This window comes from Loxodonta africana, chromosome 14, assembly GCF_030014295.1.
Source record: "Loxodonta africana isolate mLoxAfr1 chromosome 14, mLoxAfr1.hap2, whole genome shotgun sequence".
In the NCBI taxonomy this organism is placed as follows: Eukaryota; Metazoa; Chordata; class Mammalia; order Proboscidea; family Elephantidae; genus Loxodonta; species Loxodonta africana.
In genome coordinates, this window is record NC_087355.1 from 59,860,075 (window position 1) to 59,875,650 (window position 15,576).

The 15,576-nt window shown below is 37.9% G+C and overlaps 1 protein-coding gene across 1 annotated transcript in view; it reads left to right on the forward strand.

The window, feature by feature from the left end:
- Positions 1-15,576, forward strand: part of PKHD1L1 (PKHD1 like 1) — a 180,768-nt gene that overhangs the window by 154,417 nt on the left and 10,775 nt on the right. Inside the window, exons 70-73 of the mRNA XM_064268002.1 lie at positions 148-315; positions 4,903-5,060; positions 7,802-7,937; positions 11,386-11,730. Coding sequence (XP_064124072.1) covers positions 148-315; positions 4,903-5,060; positions 7,802-7,937; positions 11,386-11,730 — 807 coding nt within the window. The remainder of the gene's footprint in view (positions 1-147; positions 316-4,902; positions 5,061-7,801; positions 7,938-11,385; positions 11,731-15,576) is intronic.

The window sequence follows — 15,576 nt, forward strand, 5'->3', positions numbered from 1 at the left end:
TATATCTTTTATTTTTAATGATTGATATACTCAACCAATAACTTAGATTTCCTACTTATTAATCTTCTATAAAAAGAAAATAATTTATGAATACCCATGCAAAGAGATTGCTTTTCATTGCTAAAATATATACACATATGTTTCTAGGAATTATTAGAGATGCAACCTGTAAATACATTCCAAAGTGGCAGAGCTATCGATGTTTTGGGATGGAATATGCAATGATGGTTATCGAAAGCCTGGATTCTGACTCAGAAACTCGAAGACTTTCACCAGTGGCTATAGTGAGCAATGGTTATGTTGATCTCATTAATGGTAAGTTTTCAATGAAAATGAACTAGACCATTCACTTTTTATTAAAGCATAAAACTAAAAAACATCAGAACTCCCTTTGCCTTCCATTTGTAAGAAAGATCTACGTGCAGGGAAGAGACATGACTCTCTAGCAGTCTCCCATACTAGAGAGCCAAGTCAGTTATTCCAAACTGACCATCAGAAGAAGAGGGGCAGGATGGCAGGACTTACTCCTGAAGTGACCTTCATCCCTATATTGAAAATACGGCATAAATATTTTGAAGAAAAACAAACTGACCTGAGTATCTCTGAAAATACAATTTGCCTTATGTAAATTAAAAACCCAATTATGTGGATTATCTGAGAATGCATTTTCCTTGCCTACTCATTTTTCATTCTCATGAATTTCCAAAGTTTTATTTTGAAAACAATGTACTTTACTCACCTCTGATTCCTTTGACTGTCAAGAACTGCTTGAGAAGCTCCGGTGTCTAGGTAGCTTCAGTTCTGGTTCTAGGTAGCTCCAGTACAGAGGGAGGGTAATGGTCTTCATGCAGGATCCAGATCAACTTCGGAGACCAGGGCTTTTGGAGTGAGTTAAAGGCACTGAAAACATAGTCCAGATACTTACTGTATATTCTTGAAATGACATTGAGGGCTCAATGATTAGTCCGCATGCTGGCTTAGGGTCTCTCATGTGCTGAAAGGCCATACACCCTGGATAAGACAGATTTCTTTGCCTTGGCAGTATCATAATATGCCCTAAAATATTCTGGGATTTAACAAAAATAACCAATACTGCACAAAAATATTAATTTTTAAAAGTTTTTAAAGAGAATAGAATGAATGAAATTAGAATATCCTAGATTTTGATGATTTTAATGATCTCCCCACATCTCCCATCCCAACATTTAATCTGCTTGTTTTCTATGACCTGAAATCAACCCATTTTAAATGCCTCCCTTCACCTCTTGCCAAGCAGAGAGATTTCGAGAAATCTTAGCGCAGTCAGTGAATAACAGAGATATTTTCACATTGCTGTTTCATATGGTGAAGAAAGATTTCATTGTGTTTATTTTTACGTTTCCCTTTTCTGGTACACAATACAGGTTTTCCATCTTCAAAGTGACATAAAGTTTGTCTTTAAAATGAATTTAAATTTTTCAAAAATGACCATCAATTTAAAGAAAAGTCAGTGATAGTAGCATGGCAAAAACCATGCAGGTGTTAGAAGAATCCCTGAAGCTTAGAACGTGCTGCACGAGACGAGGAAGAAAATGGCTCAAGATTCAAGTTATTGAATACCACTGACATTTTGGGTTAAATCTTAATACTCAATTTTATTTTTTTTTCACTCTCAATTTCATACATAGAAGCTTTTTTATGTTTGTTTTCAAAACCCTCAAAGAAGGTCTATTTTAAAAGTACAATTTATATTATGGATGCTAAGGCAAAGGCTATGTTTTACTTGAGCTTTAGAAGTATTTATTGATTTAAAATTCAATTGAAGTTCAGTTATAAATATTGATAATACTTCCAAGTGAGCCAGGAAATCCAGCAAAGCTAATGAATAAAATCATCATTCCATATTTTACTCAATGTTTCTTGTATGTATAATCTCAGCCACTTTAAAATTGAAGTGAAATAGAGAAGTGTGCTGTGGAACTCATGTCACACTTTTTCTGGAAATAGCCAGATTCAGATAAAAAAAGTGCCTGCAATCTCCTGACTTTCTAGAGGGTTTAACAGAGGGTTATTCTTAGAATATTTCAGTTGTTAGTCGTCAAGTATAAACTATTGCAATGCTTATGTATATCCTACGTATAATCGAAGGCTTTAGCAAAATTTATTTAATTAAAGTACAATACAGGATGATTAAAAAGTGCCATGCTTGAGTGTTTGTTGAATGTAAAGAACAAATGAGTGAGTGAAAGAAAGAGTTGATGAATCAACACCAAAAAAAAAAAAAATTTTTTTTCTTGTCTTCTTCATGCAGGCCTCATTTTTTTTTTAATTTTTATTGTGCTTGAAAGTTTACAAATCAAGTCAGACTCTCATACAAAAATTTATGTAAAAAAATATATATAGCAAATCAAGTCAGATTCTCATACAAAAATTTATATACACCTTGCTATATACTCCTAATTGTTCTCCCCCTAATGAGACAGCCCACTTCTTCCCTCCACTCTCTTTTTTCATGTCCATTTCGCCATCTTCTAACCCCCTCTGCCCTCTCATCTCCCTTCCAGACAGGAGATGCCAGCGTAGTCTCAAGTGTCTACTTGATCCAAGAAGCTCGTTCTTCACCAGCATCTTTTTCTGTCCCATTGTCCAGTCCAATCCCTGTCTGAAGAGTTTGCTTTGAGAATGGTTCCTGTCCTGGGCTAACAGAAGGTCTGGGGCCATGACCACTGGTGTCCTTCCAGTCTCAGTTAGACCATTAAGTCTGGCCTTTTAACGAGAATTTGAGGTCTGCATCCCACTGCTCTCCAGCTCCCTCAGGGGTTCTCTATTGTATTCTCTGTCAGGGCAGTCATCAGTTGTAGCCAGGCACCATCTAGTTCTTCTGGTCTCGGGCTGATGTAGTCTGTGGTTTATGTGGCCCTTTCTGTCTCTTGGGCTCATAGTTACCTTCTGTCCTTGGTGTTCTTCATTCTCCTTTGATCCAGGTAGGTTGAGACCAATTGATGCATCTTAGATGGCCACTTGCTTGTGTTTAAGACCCCAGATGCCACTCTCCAAAGTGGGATGGAGAGTGTTTTCTTAATAGATTTCATTATGCTAGTTGACTTACATGTGCTCTGAAACCATGGTCCCCAAACCCTCAACCCTGCCACGCTGGCCTTTGAAGCATTCAGTTTATTTGGGAAACTTCTTTACTTTTGGCTTAGTCCAGTTGTTCTAACCTCTCCTGTATTGTGTGTTGTCTTTCCCTTCACCTAAAGTAGTTCTTATCTACTACCTAATTAGTGAATACTCCTCTCCCTCCCTCCCTCCCTCCCTCCCCTCCTCGTAACCATCAAAGAATATATTCTTCTCTGTTTAAACTGTTTCTCAAGTTCTTATAATAGTGGTCTTATACAATATTTGTTCTTTTGCAGCTGACTAATTTCACTCAGTATAATGCCTTCCAGATTCCTCCATGTTATGAAACGTTTCACAGATTCATCACTGTTCTTTGTTGATGCGTAGTATTCCATTGTGTGAACATACCATTATTTATTTATCCATTCATCTGTTGATGGGCACCTTGGTTGCTTCCATCTTTTTGCTATTGTAAATAGTGCTGCAATGAACATGGGTATGCATATATCTGTTCGTGTAAAGGCTCTCATTTCTCTAGGATATATTCCAAGGAGTAGGATTGCTGGATCGTATGGTAGTTCTATTTCTAGCTTTTTAAGGAAGCACCAAATTTATTTCCAAAGTGGTTGTACCATTTTACATTCCCACCAGCAGTGTATAAGTGTTCCAGACTCTCCATAACCTTTCCAACATTTATTCTTCTGTGTTTTTTGGATTAATGCCAGCCTTGTTGGAGGGAGATGAAATCTCATTGTAGTTTTGATTTGCATTTCTCTAATGGCAAATTTTTAATGGCTAATGATTGTGAGCATTTCCTCATGTATCTGTTAGCTACCTGAATGTCTTCCTTAGTGAAGTGTCTGTTGATATCTTTTGCCCACTTTTTAAATGGGTTATTTGTCTTCTTGTAGTTGAGTTTTTGCAGTATCATGTAGATTTAGAGATCAGGTGCTGATCAGACATGTCACAGCTAAAAACTTTTTCCCAGTCTGTAGGTAGTCTTTTTACTCTTTTGGTGAAGTCTTTGGATGAGCATAGGTGTTTGATTTTTAGGAGCTTCCAGTTATCCAGTTTTTCTTCTGCATTGTTAGTAACGTTTTATGTACTGTTTATGCCATGTATTAGGGCTCCTAATCCTGTCCCTGTTTTTTCTTCCAGTCTATCATTTTAGATTTTAGATTTAGGTCTTTGATCCATTTTGAGTTAGTTTTTGTGCATGGTATGAGGTATGGGCCTTGATTTATTTTTTTTTGCAGATGGATATCCAGTTATGCCAGCACCATTTGTTAAAAAGACTATCTTTTCCCCATTTAACTGATTTGGGATGCAGGTCCCATTTTTAACATACTTATTACAGCACTTTTCTCAGCAAAGAGCCTGAGAAAGTTGATTCCCCACCCAAACTCACATTTGATAGGTAGGAGAAAAGATCAAGCTTTTTTTTTCCCCCTCATCTTGGGACCTGGGCTTAAACAGTAGCACAGCAAAAATGATTATTTAAGTAGAGATACATGTAAACCTACTGTTTCCCTCAGTGACCTTCCATGTAAATCCTCATCTCTTTACCCTTCTTATCCTGGGCAGTGAAACTAAAGGTAATAGGGAGGAGTTGCTTCCCTGCGTTTCTTTTTAAGCCAGTGTTTGGGAAATAGCTTGAATGGGTGGATAGATGGGTTGACGAATAATGGGTATAAATGCTGACTTTGACCACTGTGATTTATTTTTAATACAATTACCATTCAGATATTGTGCTAATAGTATTCACAATACGGGAACATAAACTTTGATTTTGTGTGGATGTAGGGCCACAGGATCATGGATGGTGTGCCGGATACACGTGCCAGAGAAGACTGTCCCTGTTTCATAGCATTGTAGCTCTGAACAAATCTTACGAAGTTTATTTCACTAGCACCAGTCCTCAGAATCTTCGACTGATGTTACTTAATGTTGATGATAACAAGGTAAGGCAAGATAGAAATAATTTCTAAGAGTTATCAGTGTTGATTATTTGCATATAATTCTATCTGCTATGGACTGTATCTCCGGTCTTTGCTTCTAGAACATCATTAGCCTAACAGCTTTTTCAAGGACCATCAGGGTACGACATAAAAGGCATATGAATACAAGTTCCATGAACCTGAACACGTGCATGAGTACCAAACCCTCCCACATACACTCAATTCTGCTGCTCCATATATGAGCCATGACTGTGAGACCTATGATTTATATAATTAGCAAGCAAAACTGAATTTTTACATAAAAATAATACCCAGTTTCAAAACTAGTCACTTGGAATTATATATTTATTCTACAATATTCCTATTATTTGTAAATGTCAGAAATATTTACCTGGGATTTACTTCAGAGATTGTAGCGCATTATTAAAATATCTTCGATAATGTCCAATCTTTAATAAAGTGATTTCAGCTGTGTCCATTAAATTTCTATACACTATGACAGTGGGAAAGAGTTTGAGGTTAAGCAGTAGTTTTATAATTTAGATTTTATTTTCTATGAGTGTGAGACTTCAGGGTCCCAGAGTGTCAGAGATGTGAAGAAATGACAATGACAGGATAAAGCAAAGAGAGGAGTAAAGAAAGGAGACATCTCCTTCTCAGGTGATAGGAATACCAACCTTTCAGTTGCTCAAGAGAAAACCTTGGAACCACTCTTCACTTCTCTGTTTCTCTTGAATTCATCTAATCTATCTGCAAGTCCTGTTGATTCTCCATTCAGTATATCTAGCCTCTGACCACTTCTCATCACCTCCACTGCTACCATCCAGTTTGAGCCACCACCATCTCTTATCCGGATTAAGGCAATTGTCTCCCAACTCATCTTCCTGCTTCTACTTTTTCCCCTCTGTCTTAGTTATCTAGGGCTGCTATAACAGGAGTACCACAAATGGATGGCTTTAACAAAGAGAAATTTATTCTCACAGTCTAGTAGGCTACAAGTCCAAATTCGGGGGGCCAGCTCCAAGGGAAGGTTTTTTTCTCTGTGTCAGCTCTGGGGGAAGGCTCTTGTCATCAGTCTTCCCCTGGTCTTGGAGCTTCTTAGCTCAGGAACCCTGGGTCCAAAGGATGCACATACTCCTGACTCTTCTTGCTTGGTGGTAATGAGGTCCCCTGTTTCATGCTGGCTTCTTAAATCTCAAAAGGGATTTACTCAGAATACAACCTAATCTTGTAGATTGAATCCTGCCTCATTAACATAACTGCCTCTAATTCTGCCTCACTAACATCGTAGAGGTAGGATTTACAACACATAGGAAAACCACATCAGATGACAGAATGGTAGATAGTCACACAATACTGGGAATCACGGCCTAGCCAAGTTGACACACATTTTTGGGGGACACGGTTCAATCCATAACACCCTCTGTAGTTGATTCTCACCACAGTAACCAGAGAGATACTTAGACAACATAAATCAGATCAGGTCACTCTTCTGCCTGAAACCCTGCAATAATTTCCCCATTTGTCTTTGTATAACAGCCAGAGTCCTCACAGTGGCCTCCAAGACCCTATGGGAATCTCCCCTACCACTTACCTCTCTGTCTTCCTCTTCTCCTCAGCCACATTAGTCTCCTTATCATTCCTCAACATACCAGGTAAATTGCCACCCTGGGCCTCAGTTTTAGCTATTGTGACTGCCTGGAATATTCTACCCTGGGTAGCTAACTCACCCACCTCCTTCACATGTTTGCTCAAATCCCATTCTCTCAACAGGCCTACCCTGACCCCTTTTCCCAATTTGGCTTTCTGAATTACTCCTACTCTGCTCTTTCTTTTTTTCCACAGCACTCATCACCTTCTAATATGCTTCATACTTTACTTTTTATTATTTCTATTATTGATTGTTTCCCTCCCCACCCAGCATGTAAGCTCAAAGAGGTCAGGGATTTTTGCCAAAGACTGGAATAGCACCGGGTTCAGAGTAGGTATTCAAGTTTCAGTTTTAAAAAAATTGAGTAAAAGATAATATTTTTAATTTTCAGAATAAGAATGGCAACAACAAAGTAGTATGTCTATTAATATCCTGAAGCCTCCGAAGACAGTATCTGAAGAAAATTCCAAAACTATGTTTTGCTTACTAGACTCCCTGTTACCTGCTTTGTAATACCTCCCTGCCCTAACAAAAGCCAGTCTCCTTACTTTATGGTTATATCTTATAGCTTGAAATGTAGGGAAAATAAACACGAAAAATGAACAAAATTGAATCAAAGAGGATAGTTATTTTTTACTTATTTTTATTAGGCTAACTACCAAATTTTTCTCGGAGATAAGCATTTTTTTCTACATTGGTGAAGTGCCTAATTTTGTGTGGTGCAAATTATACCAAGCACTATTAAGCTCCCCCGACCCCACTCCCTCACCCCACCCCCCACTTTGAAAGCTTATCTTATTCTTTGTTATCTTGTAAAGGAATTCTTTCTTTAATTTAGAGATACTCTGTTAATCATTTTTCTCCGACATTACATCTTTCTACTGAGCATTATCAATTAAGGGTTAAGTTGTATTGTCTATATATATGGTTGAACGTAAGCCTATTTTCAAATTTTAGTTTGATATTTATTCTAAATCCATAAAAGTAAGTTTTAATATTGTATTGCAATCTAAGGATATGTTTTAAGTGCTAAATTCTAAATATCCTGTTTTATTGTTCTCCTAAGACACAGGATGTTGTTTATTTTTAACAGGCTCTTCGAGTGGGAATTTTTTTTTCCACACTTCAACGTTTGGATGTCTATGTGAACAATTCATTGGTCTGTCCCAAAAATACAGTATGGAGCCCCCAACAGAAACGATGTGAACTTAATAGGCACCTGTACACAGGTATTTCCCCAGAAAAATACAGTCCCCATGGTATATGGTCTTAAAACCCAAAGCAAACTCACTGCTGTTGAGTCGATTGCAACTCATAGCGACCCTACAGGACAGAGGAGACCTGCCCCAGAGGGTTTCTAAGGCTGTAATCTTTACAGAAGCAGGCTGCCACATCTTTCTCCTGCAGAGCGGTCGGTGGGTTCAAACCACAACCTTTTGGTTAGCAGCTGAGCGTTTAACAACTGTACCACCAGGGCTCCTTGTATATATGTTCTTAGTTACCTATAAAATTCTTTGTAATGTTTTATCATTGAAATTTTAGTTCCTTAGCATATAGGGTCACTATGAGTCAGAATCAATTCAATAGCATTCAACAACAACAGCAGCAGCCACTGAAGAAGGTAGCAGAAAATGTTTTTTGGCCATAGTCCACCAAACCCAAAGATGTGCTCATTTATAACATGTGTCCCCTGAAAAATCACTCTTGATGGAAGTTTCATCTATCTGTACACATGCAAATATAAGGTTCTGTATGATGGACATTCCTTTGCCCTCTGGGAACTTTTTCAGTCTATATAACATGGATTCAGTTATTCCGATGTACATAAAAGATTTTGCTTAGAATTTCTACCCTGTTTCAGCTTTATTTTTATTTCATAGAGGTCAGAGCCTAGATAAATTAGAAGTCACCAGATGTATTGCCAGTAAGGCTAGTATATTATATCAGTTGAGCACCATGAAGTAAGTAGGATAAAGTTAACTCTTAAATTAAATGAAATATTTGAAAGGAGCTAAATTTGCCCATTTACCAGTGTTTGTAAAACCAAGATTTAGCTCTGCTCATTTAAGTCTTTTTGTTAAACCAGCGAGGCCCATACATGCCATTTCCATATGTGCTGCTTATTATAATTTTTACATGTACCCCATAATCTTGGCTAAACATTCCATAAACATGTCCCATAGTTTATAATATAAGCTGGACATGTTAGTACGAATGGATGACCCATATTGTTTACTATTTTTGGAACAAACCCTCTTTCTACTAATAACACGAATAGCTAATGTTTCCATAGACATTACTATGTGCCACGCATTATTCTGAGAGCTTTACATATGATAACGTGTTATATTCTAATAACCATCCTATGAGGTAGGCACAGATAAGTAAACTGTGGCACAGAGGGGTGAAGTTATTTGTTGAGGTCACAAACCTGGTAAGGACAGTGCAAGGGTGACTGTCGTAGAATCCATGCTTTTAGCCATTTTGCTATAGTACCTCCTTGTAAACTAAGAGGTCAGTGCTATCTCTTCTTATATACAGGTGATTGTCCATATTTACAGCTTAATTTTCCATAATCTTTATTTTTTAAAACAACACTTTTGGTACCAAGTGCTATAGAGTTCAAAGTCAGGAAATTAGAAACCTCCCCAACAGGCAGAATTTAATATAGAGAATTGATTACACAGGTGCTGAAGGGCTAGAAAAGCAAAAAGGGGGCATTGCCATAAAACAGGGATAGTAGCTAAAGAAAGATGCTGCCCTACCCATGGGGCTGAAGGAACAAAGGGAAGAAGCTGGAGATTTTATATATGTTTATCTACCTATCTATCTCTCTCTCTCTCTATTCCTGCACTTACTTGAGTTCAGTCTATACTTCGCTGTGTGTAGAACTAGAAACGCTGATCTTTCGACCTCCAGTTCTTAAATGGAAAATTGAGAGATTTTAAAACTTGAAAAAGTTTCTTTACCCTAAGCATTGTATCACACCAGAATGATTAAGACCATGGGATTGGACTCAAATTTAGCTTTATACCCCAATCCCTTCCCCTTACAAGCTGTATGACCTTGAATAAGTTGGTTAACTTAACTAAACCTCAGTTTCTTCGTCATTATAACATAAATAATAATTTACTTATTGTGTCTCGAACATTACCCAGACCACAGTGATGCAAAATAAATAGTGGTAGATGAACTTGGTTTGGTAGTAATGGCATTAATGATAAAACATTTGTTTATTTGTACGTATTTTGCCCTGTATGGATCTGCAGCAAATATTTAATTCTAGACAGACATCTCCAGCACCCACTGCCATTAATATTGACTTGTTTTCCAATACTGTAGCAGCTTATAAAATAGTAAATAATATTGGTTACAAATTTTTTTAAATCTTATATTTTTATTACAGTTTTGTAACACCTTCTAAGTACTTTCTAACATTTTAGTCATTTAAAAATAATGACGCTGCTGTCTTGTAGATCCATTTTTTGTTGCTGTTTATGGAAATAACAGTGCTTTTTATGAACTTGTTGCATTGACACTTGGGATGCCAACTAATATAACTCTGTTACAAATCTAAACACGTTTTTGAGTTCCTCAAAATGTTTTATTATTATGTGTGTCTCTGCTCCTTCCATTACATGAGAAAATTACTGAGGATAAATGAGTACCACGGTAGTTTGAGACAGCTTGAACTTACACAAAAGCACATTCGTTAGATTCAAAAAAATTTTCAAGCCAAAGTGCATCTAGAATTTATACTAGTAGGTGCTAAAGAACTACATATAGAAATAATGAAGTGACTTTTTAATGCTAAGTCTATTATGTTTGTAAGAAACACTCTCTTGTTTCTAAAATTTTTTCTTTTTCTTAGCAAGCCACATTTTGAAATGTTGTGAGATGCTACATGTCCATTATACCACTATTAAATAATACAACCATTAAAAAAAATTTTTTTATGGGCTTAGTATGTATTAGTGAATTTATTACAACCTCTTAGGCATTGTTGATATATGAAATCTTGTATATATTTATTATGTAAGAATTTATATACACAATAATTTCAATCACTTGTCTAAAATTCAGTTCCCTATTTTTTTTTTTTACATCAACAAAAGATTTTTCAGGCCGCTCCATTGATGTAAGGTCCTTCTGAGATGTTTTTACATCTCATTTTTTTACGTGCTTTTGTTCTTGATAAGAATAGAAACCACTAAGTTATAGATATTCTTTTGAGAGTTGGTATATATGGTACTGCATAAATTAGATGGCTACTAAAGTTAAAAATTTATATTTTTAGATTACCAAATACCTTGGGTCAAGGCTTTGAAATTCTCAATGTGTAAATGGCTTTACTAATACAGTATAGGCTGTGAGTTCGTTATTAGATTTCTCATTTACACCGTGTCTATAGCTAATTGTTTTTTTTAAATAAGTTTAATATATAATGGTTATTAATAGTATTATATAAAAGATTGTCTTTAATTTTGGCCAGTTCTCTAAGTGCTTTTGTTTTTAATATGCATCCATTCTTATGAAATCGATAGTTGTCTAAATAATGATAATGTTGAATTGTTTTAGAATTTCCTAAATTCAAAAAAATATTAAATACCTCATGGCAATTGTGATAAACAATATAAATATGTTTAACTATGCTGTTTTGGCCTTTTTCCTGTATAGAACAATCCCTTCCTACCCTGAATTCCACAGTTCTCGGTGAAAACTACTTTGATAGAACCTACCAGATGCTTTACCTTTTGGTTAAAGGAACTATACCTGTTGAAATCCACACTGTTGCAGTCATATTTATTTCGTTCCAATTACCTGCTGTAACAGAAGATGATTTTTATAGTTCCCAGAATCTGGTTAGAAATCTTGCCTTGTTCCTAAACATACCAAGTGACAAAATCCGTGTCAGCAACATTATACGAGGGAAGAGTCTGCGAATGAAGAGATCCAGGAGACTTATAATTGAATTAGAAATTGGAGATCCTCCCACTCAGATCATAAACAATGGCACTGCAGGTAAGAGTAGTAGGTGTCTGAGATAGAGGAATGTAATTACCAAATCCACATCCATAAATAATCCTATCAGTGTCTGGTGAGCGAGGCCTCAGGAAACCCTACCACCCCCATACCCTGAGCCCTGTAAGGGCCCATGGAACCTTTTCCCTTCTCTGCTTCTGTAATCTCAAACTATCTCTGGCCTGTGAAGGAATTTCTGCCTCCATTTGTTGTTGCAGTGATTAATAAATTTAGCAAAAAGAATTTGACCTAATATAAAAGATCCAGGAAGACCTACCTAAAGAAATGACCTTGTTGTAGCTGAGAGATTAATCAATGAAAAGAGGAGGGGTAGAGGGAAAGAGTGTTTCAGGCTCAGGAAACGGTTGATAAGAGTTTGGTGTGTTTAAAGAACTGAAAGAGGTACAATAGTCTGGAGTAGAGAGAGCCAGGAAGGGCAAGCTGCTGGAGACGGAGGCTCAGATGTAGGCAGGTGCTGGATCCTGGAGAGCTTTGTAAGCCAAGAGAACTGTACATGTTTTCCTAAGGGTAGAACTTTGGAGATTCAGAGCAGTGGGGTGTTGGGTTAGCTTTCCATAGTGAAGTCACAGTGAGGATATAGAAAAAAAACATGTTCTTTATTTCTTATGACTGATTGAGTCATCTTCACTAGCCATCACCTCCCCTCTGTGTTCCTCACTTTCCCATACCCCCATTTGCTAGGTATTAGAGCTAAAAATAAGCCAGACTGTCCCATCAGAGGCATCTCTACTGGTTTAAATCATTTCCCTAGGATGACTTGGTTTGGGTATTTGGGTAAATGTTCAACCATTCAGATTCTAGCTCTCCATTTACTCCTGTCAAGGTCGCATGTAGATACCAAGGGGCTTTCCAGACCTCAGGGCCACATACTGTCCTGTTGCCTTCAGGGTGGGTCCTCTGCTCTGCATGAGCATGTCTTGAGGTACAACTGAACCTTCCTCACCTTCTGGCTTGCAACAGCATCCCCAACTGCTGACTTCCAACCATGCCGTTATCTCCCATGGTCAAGATTCTCACATTTACTTTCAGCTAAGCGTACCCCTCTCCAAGAAGACGAGACCTAGGTCTCTGTCAGAGTAAGATTTACTGTCCTGCTAGTGAAACCTAAGCTTCAGGTGCCCTCGCCTTTACATGTTCTGGGAGGGGCTTCACTTTTTAAAGCCCTGGGAGGGGTTCTAAAAATGTCAAATCACTGAATGTTGCTATAAAAGCAAGATGTTTTTGTGTTGTTTTTCTTAAAGAGAGTATCCAACGTTGTATGAACTTTAGACTCCACAAAAGTGAAAATCTGCCCTATCTCTGTCCAGTACCTTTTCCATTAAACCCCCGGGCTCTCTTATGTGAAGGAGCCCTGGTGGTGCAGTGGTTAAGCACTTGGCTGCTAACTGAAAGGTTGAAGTTTCAAACCCACCAGCCGCTCCACAGGAGAAAGATGTGTCAGTTGACTTCTGTAAAGATTACAGCCTTGGAAATCCTATGGGGCAGTTCTACTGTGTGCTATCGGTCACTGTAGGCTGGAATTCAGCTTGATAACAATAGGTTTTGTCTTGGGGTTTTTTTTTTTTTTGGTTGTTTCGCTTTCCCTTATGTGTAAACCTGGATATTGGGTGAAGTTGTCATCTTCTACCACTAGAGGGTCATCGGTTATGTCGCCAGGAGATTTTTCTTAAAGCGTTAACCCTGTGCACCCCCACTTTCCCATTCTGGAATTCTGTCAGTTAGATGGGGGAGAAAAGAAGTTTCGTCCCTTGAGGAGATAAGCCTGTGGAAAGACTTGCATGAATGGAGGCCGTACTGATCAGTTTTTTGTTCAAGGAAGCAAGAAACATAGACTTGTGTTGCAACCGGACCTCTCACAATGTTCTCTGCCCAAGTTCATAGTTTATTTTCCTTTATCAGTCCTGTACTTCCTTGTACTTACAGGAGGTCTTTGGACTCAACATAACTTAGCCTCCTCAATGACTCTTAGAAATTCCTGGCAAGACTTTAAGTAGGACAAAGTAGAACTGCCCCAATAGGGTTTCCAAGAAGCAGCTGGTGGATTTGAACTGCTGACCTTTTGGTTAGCAACTGTAGCTCTTAAAGATTGTGTCACCAGGGCTCCTTAAATGTAGCAGGGTCCAAAATTTACCATACTAGTCACTTAGATGTCCAAAAGAAACTGTGGTTTATTTCTCATATATGATCTAAATTTCCTCACACTCAACCTCTCCCACCCCTATCCTCTTAAAGCAGTTTTAATTTGCTAGTCAGATTTATCTAGTTAGGTGTAGGACAGGGACAGTGTGTGAGGGCAGGCTAATGGCATATTTTGCAGACATAGACTGGGATAGGGTTCCTAGCCCTCAGGAAAGCATGGGACAGTTATCACACAGTGGCAAGAATGATGTGCGTGCAATGGTACCCCATAGACTTCACATAGTGTTAGGGTAGCCATAAGTTCCAGAATATCTTAGAAAGGGATCACAAGAGCCGAGGAGACTTCTGAACGGGCAGAGCCCTCAGGTCAGGAGTAAGAGACCTTCAAGTTAAGGTCTTTAGTTTCTAGGTGGCAGTTAGCAGAAATGGTTGTCTTCCCATGTCATTCGGAGAGAGAGAACCTGTTTACAGTAAAGACCGGATCAGATCTGTCACTCTGTACAAAAGCCAGTGAGGACAAAATGGTAGTAGTATTACATGGGCATGAAGCACTTTTGACCTGCCACTACCTGAGAAGCTATCTTGGAGAGAAGTGTCATGGAGGGAGTGATGGAAATCTGAAAGGCTGAGCATTTATCCAAAAGAGGCTGAGTCATCCAAAAAAGACCTTTTAAACTGGGGACTGAAATTCCCCAGGACTGCAGTTTTTTAAGTGTCATGTGAGACTCACTGCCCAAAGGTATCGCCTCCTCCTTCCTGGACACAGTAAGCTTCATGGCTTAGCTTTAATGGAAGACTTTAATGACCTGAGTCCTCAAGACATGACTCTTGTGCAGAAAGTGCAGGATATCCAAAAATGAAGGATTAGCAAGGCCTACCATACACCAGGATGCCCTGGTGGCATAGTGGTTAAGAGCTATGGCTGCTAACCAAAAGGTCAGCAGTTCAAATCCACCAGGTGCTCCTTAGAAACCCCATGGGGCAGTTCTACTATGTCCTATAGGGTCACTATGAGTTGCAGTCAACTTGATGACAATGAGTTACCGTACACCAAAATGATATTCTGGTTGTAATTGGTTTTTAAAAGATTACTCTGACTACAGTGTCTGAAATGGAGTGGAAAGGGATGAGAATGGATATAATTAGTTCAGAAGCTTGTTTAGTAACTTCAGTGATGATGGCATTGACAAGGGTTATAGCAGGGGAACAGAGAGATTTATAAATTGGTAAATGATTAGATAGGATGTTGACGACCAGTGAAGTAGAAGAAGGGATAAAGGAAAAGTGTCAAGCTTCTGACAACGGAATATAGTGAATGGAAGTGCCAGTTCATAAGCTAAAGAGCACTATAGGAAGGTCTCAGACCTGACAAACTAGGAAAAGAGAACAGAAACTATATACAGCTTTAGAACTAACCTTGAAAACTGTCAAATGTCCAGAGCAAGTAACATTTTGTTAGTAATTTAATGGCAACTTTATCATCCTGTTAATATAAAAAAAAAAAATTTTATATACATACTGCCAATTCAATGGATACTGATTATTCTTCCACTCCAAAATCAAACTTTAAAGGAAAAAAAATCATATGCAATGATAGACATACATGACAGTGCTTCACTTCTAAACAGTGATGTGAGAAAGTGTTAAATTCAGACATGTATTTTTCCCACAATTTTCTTATATCTG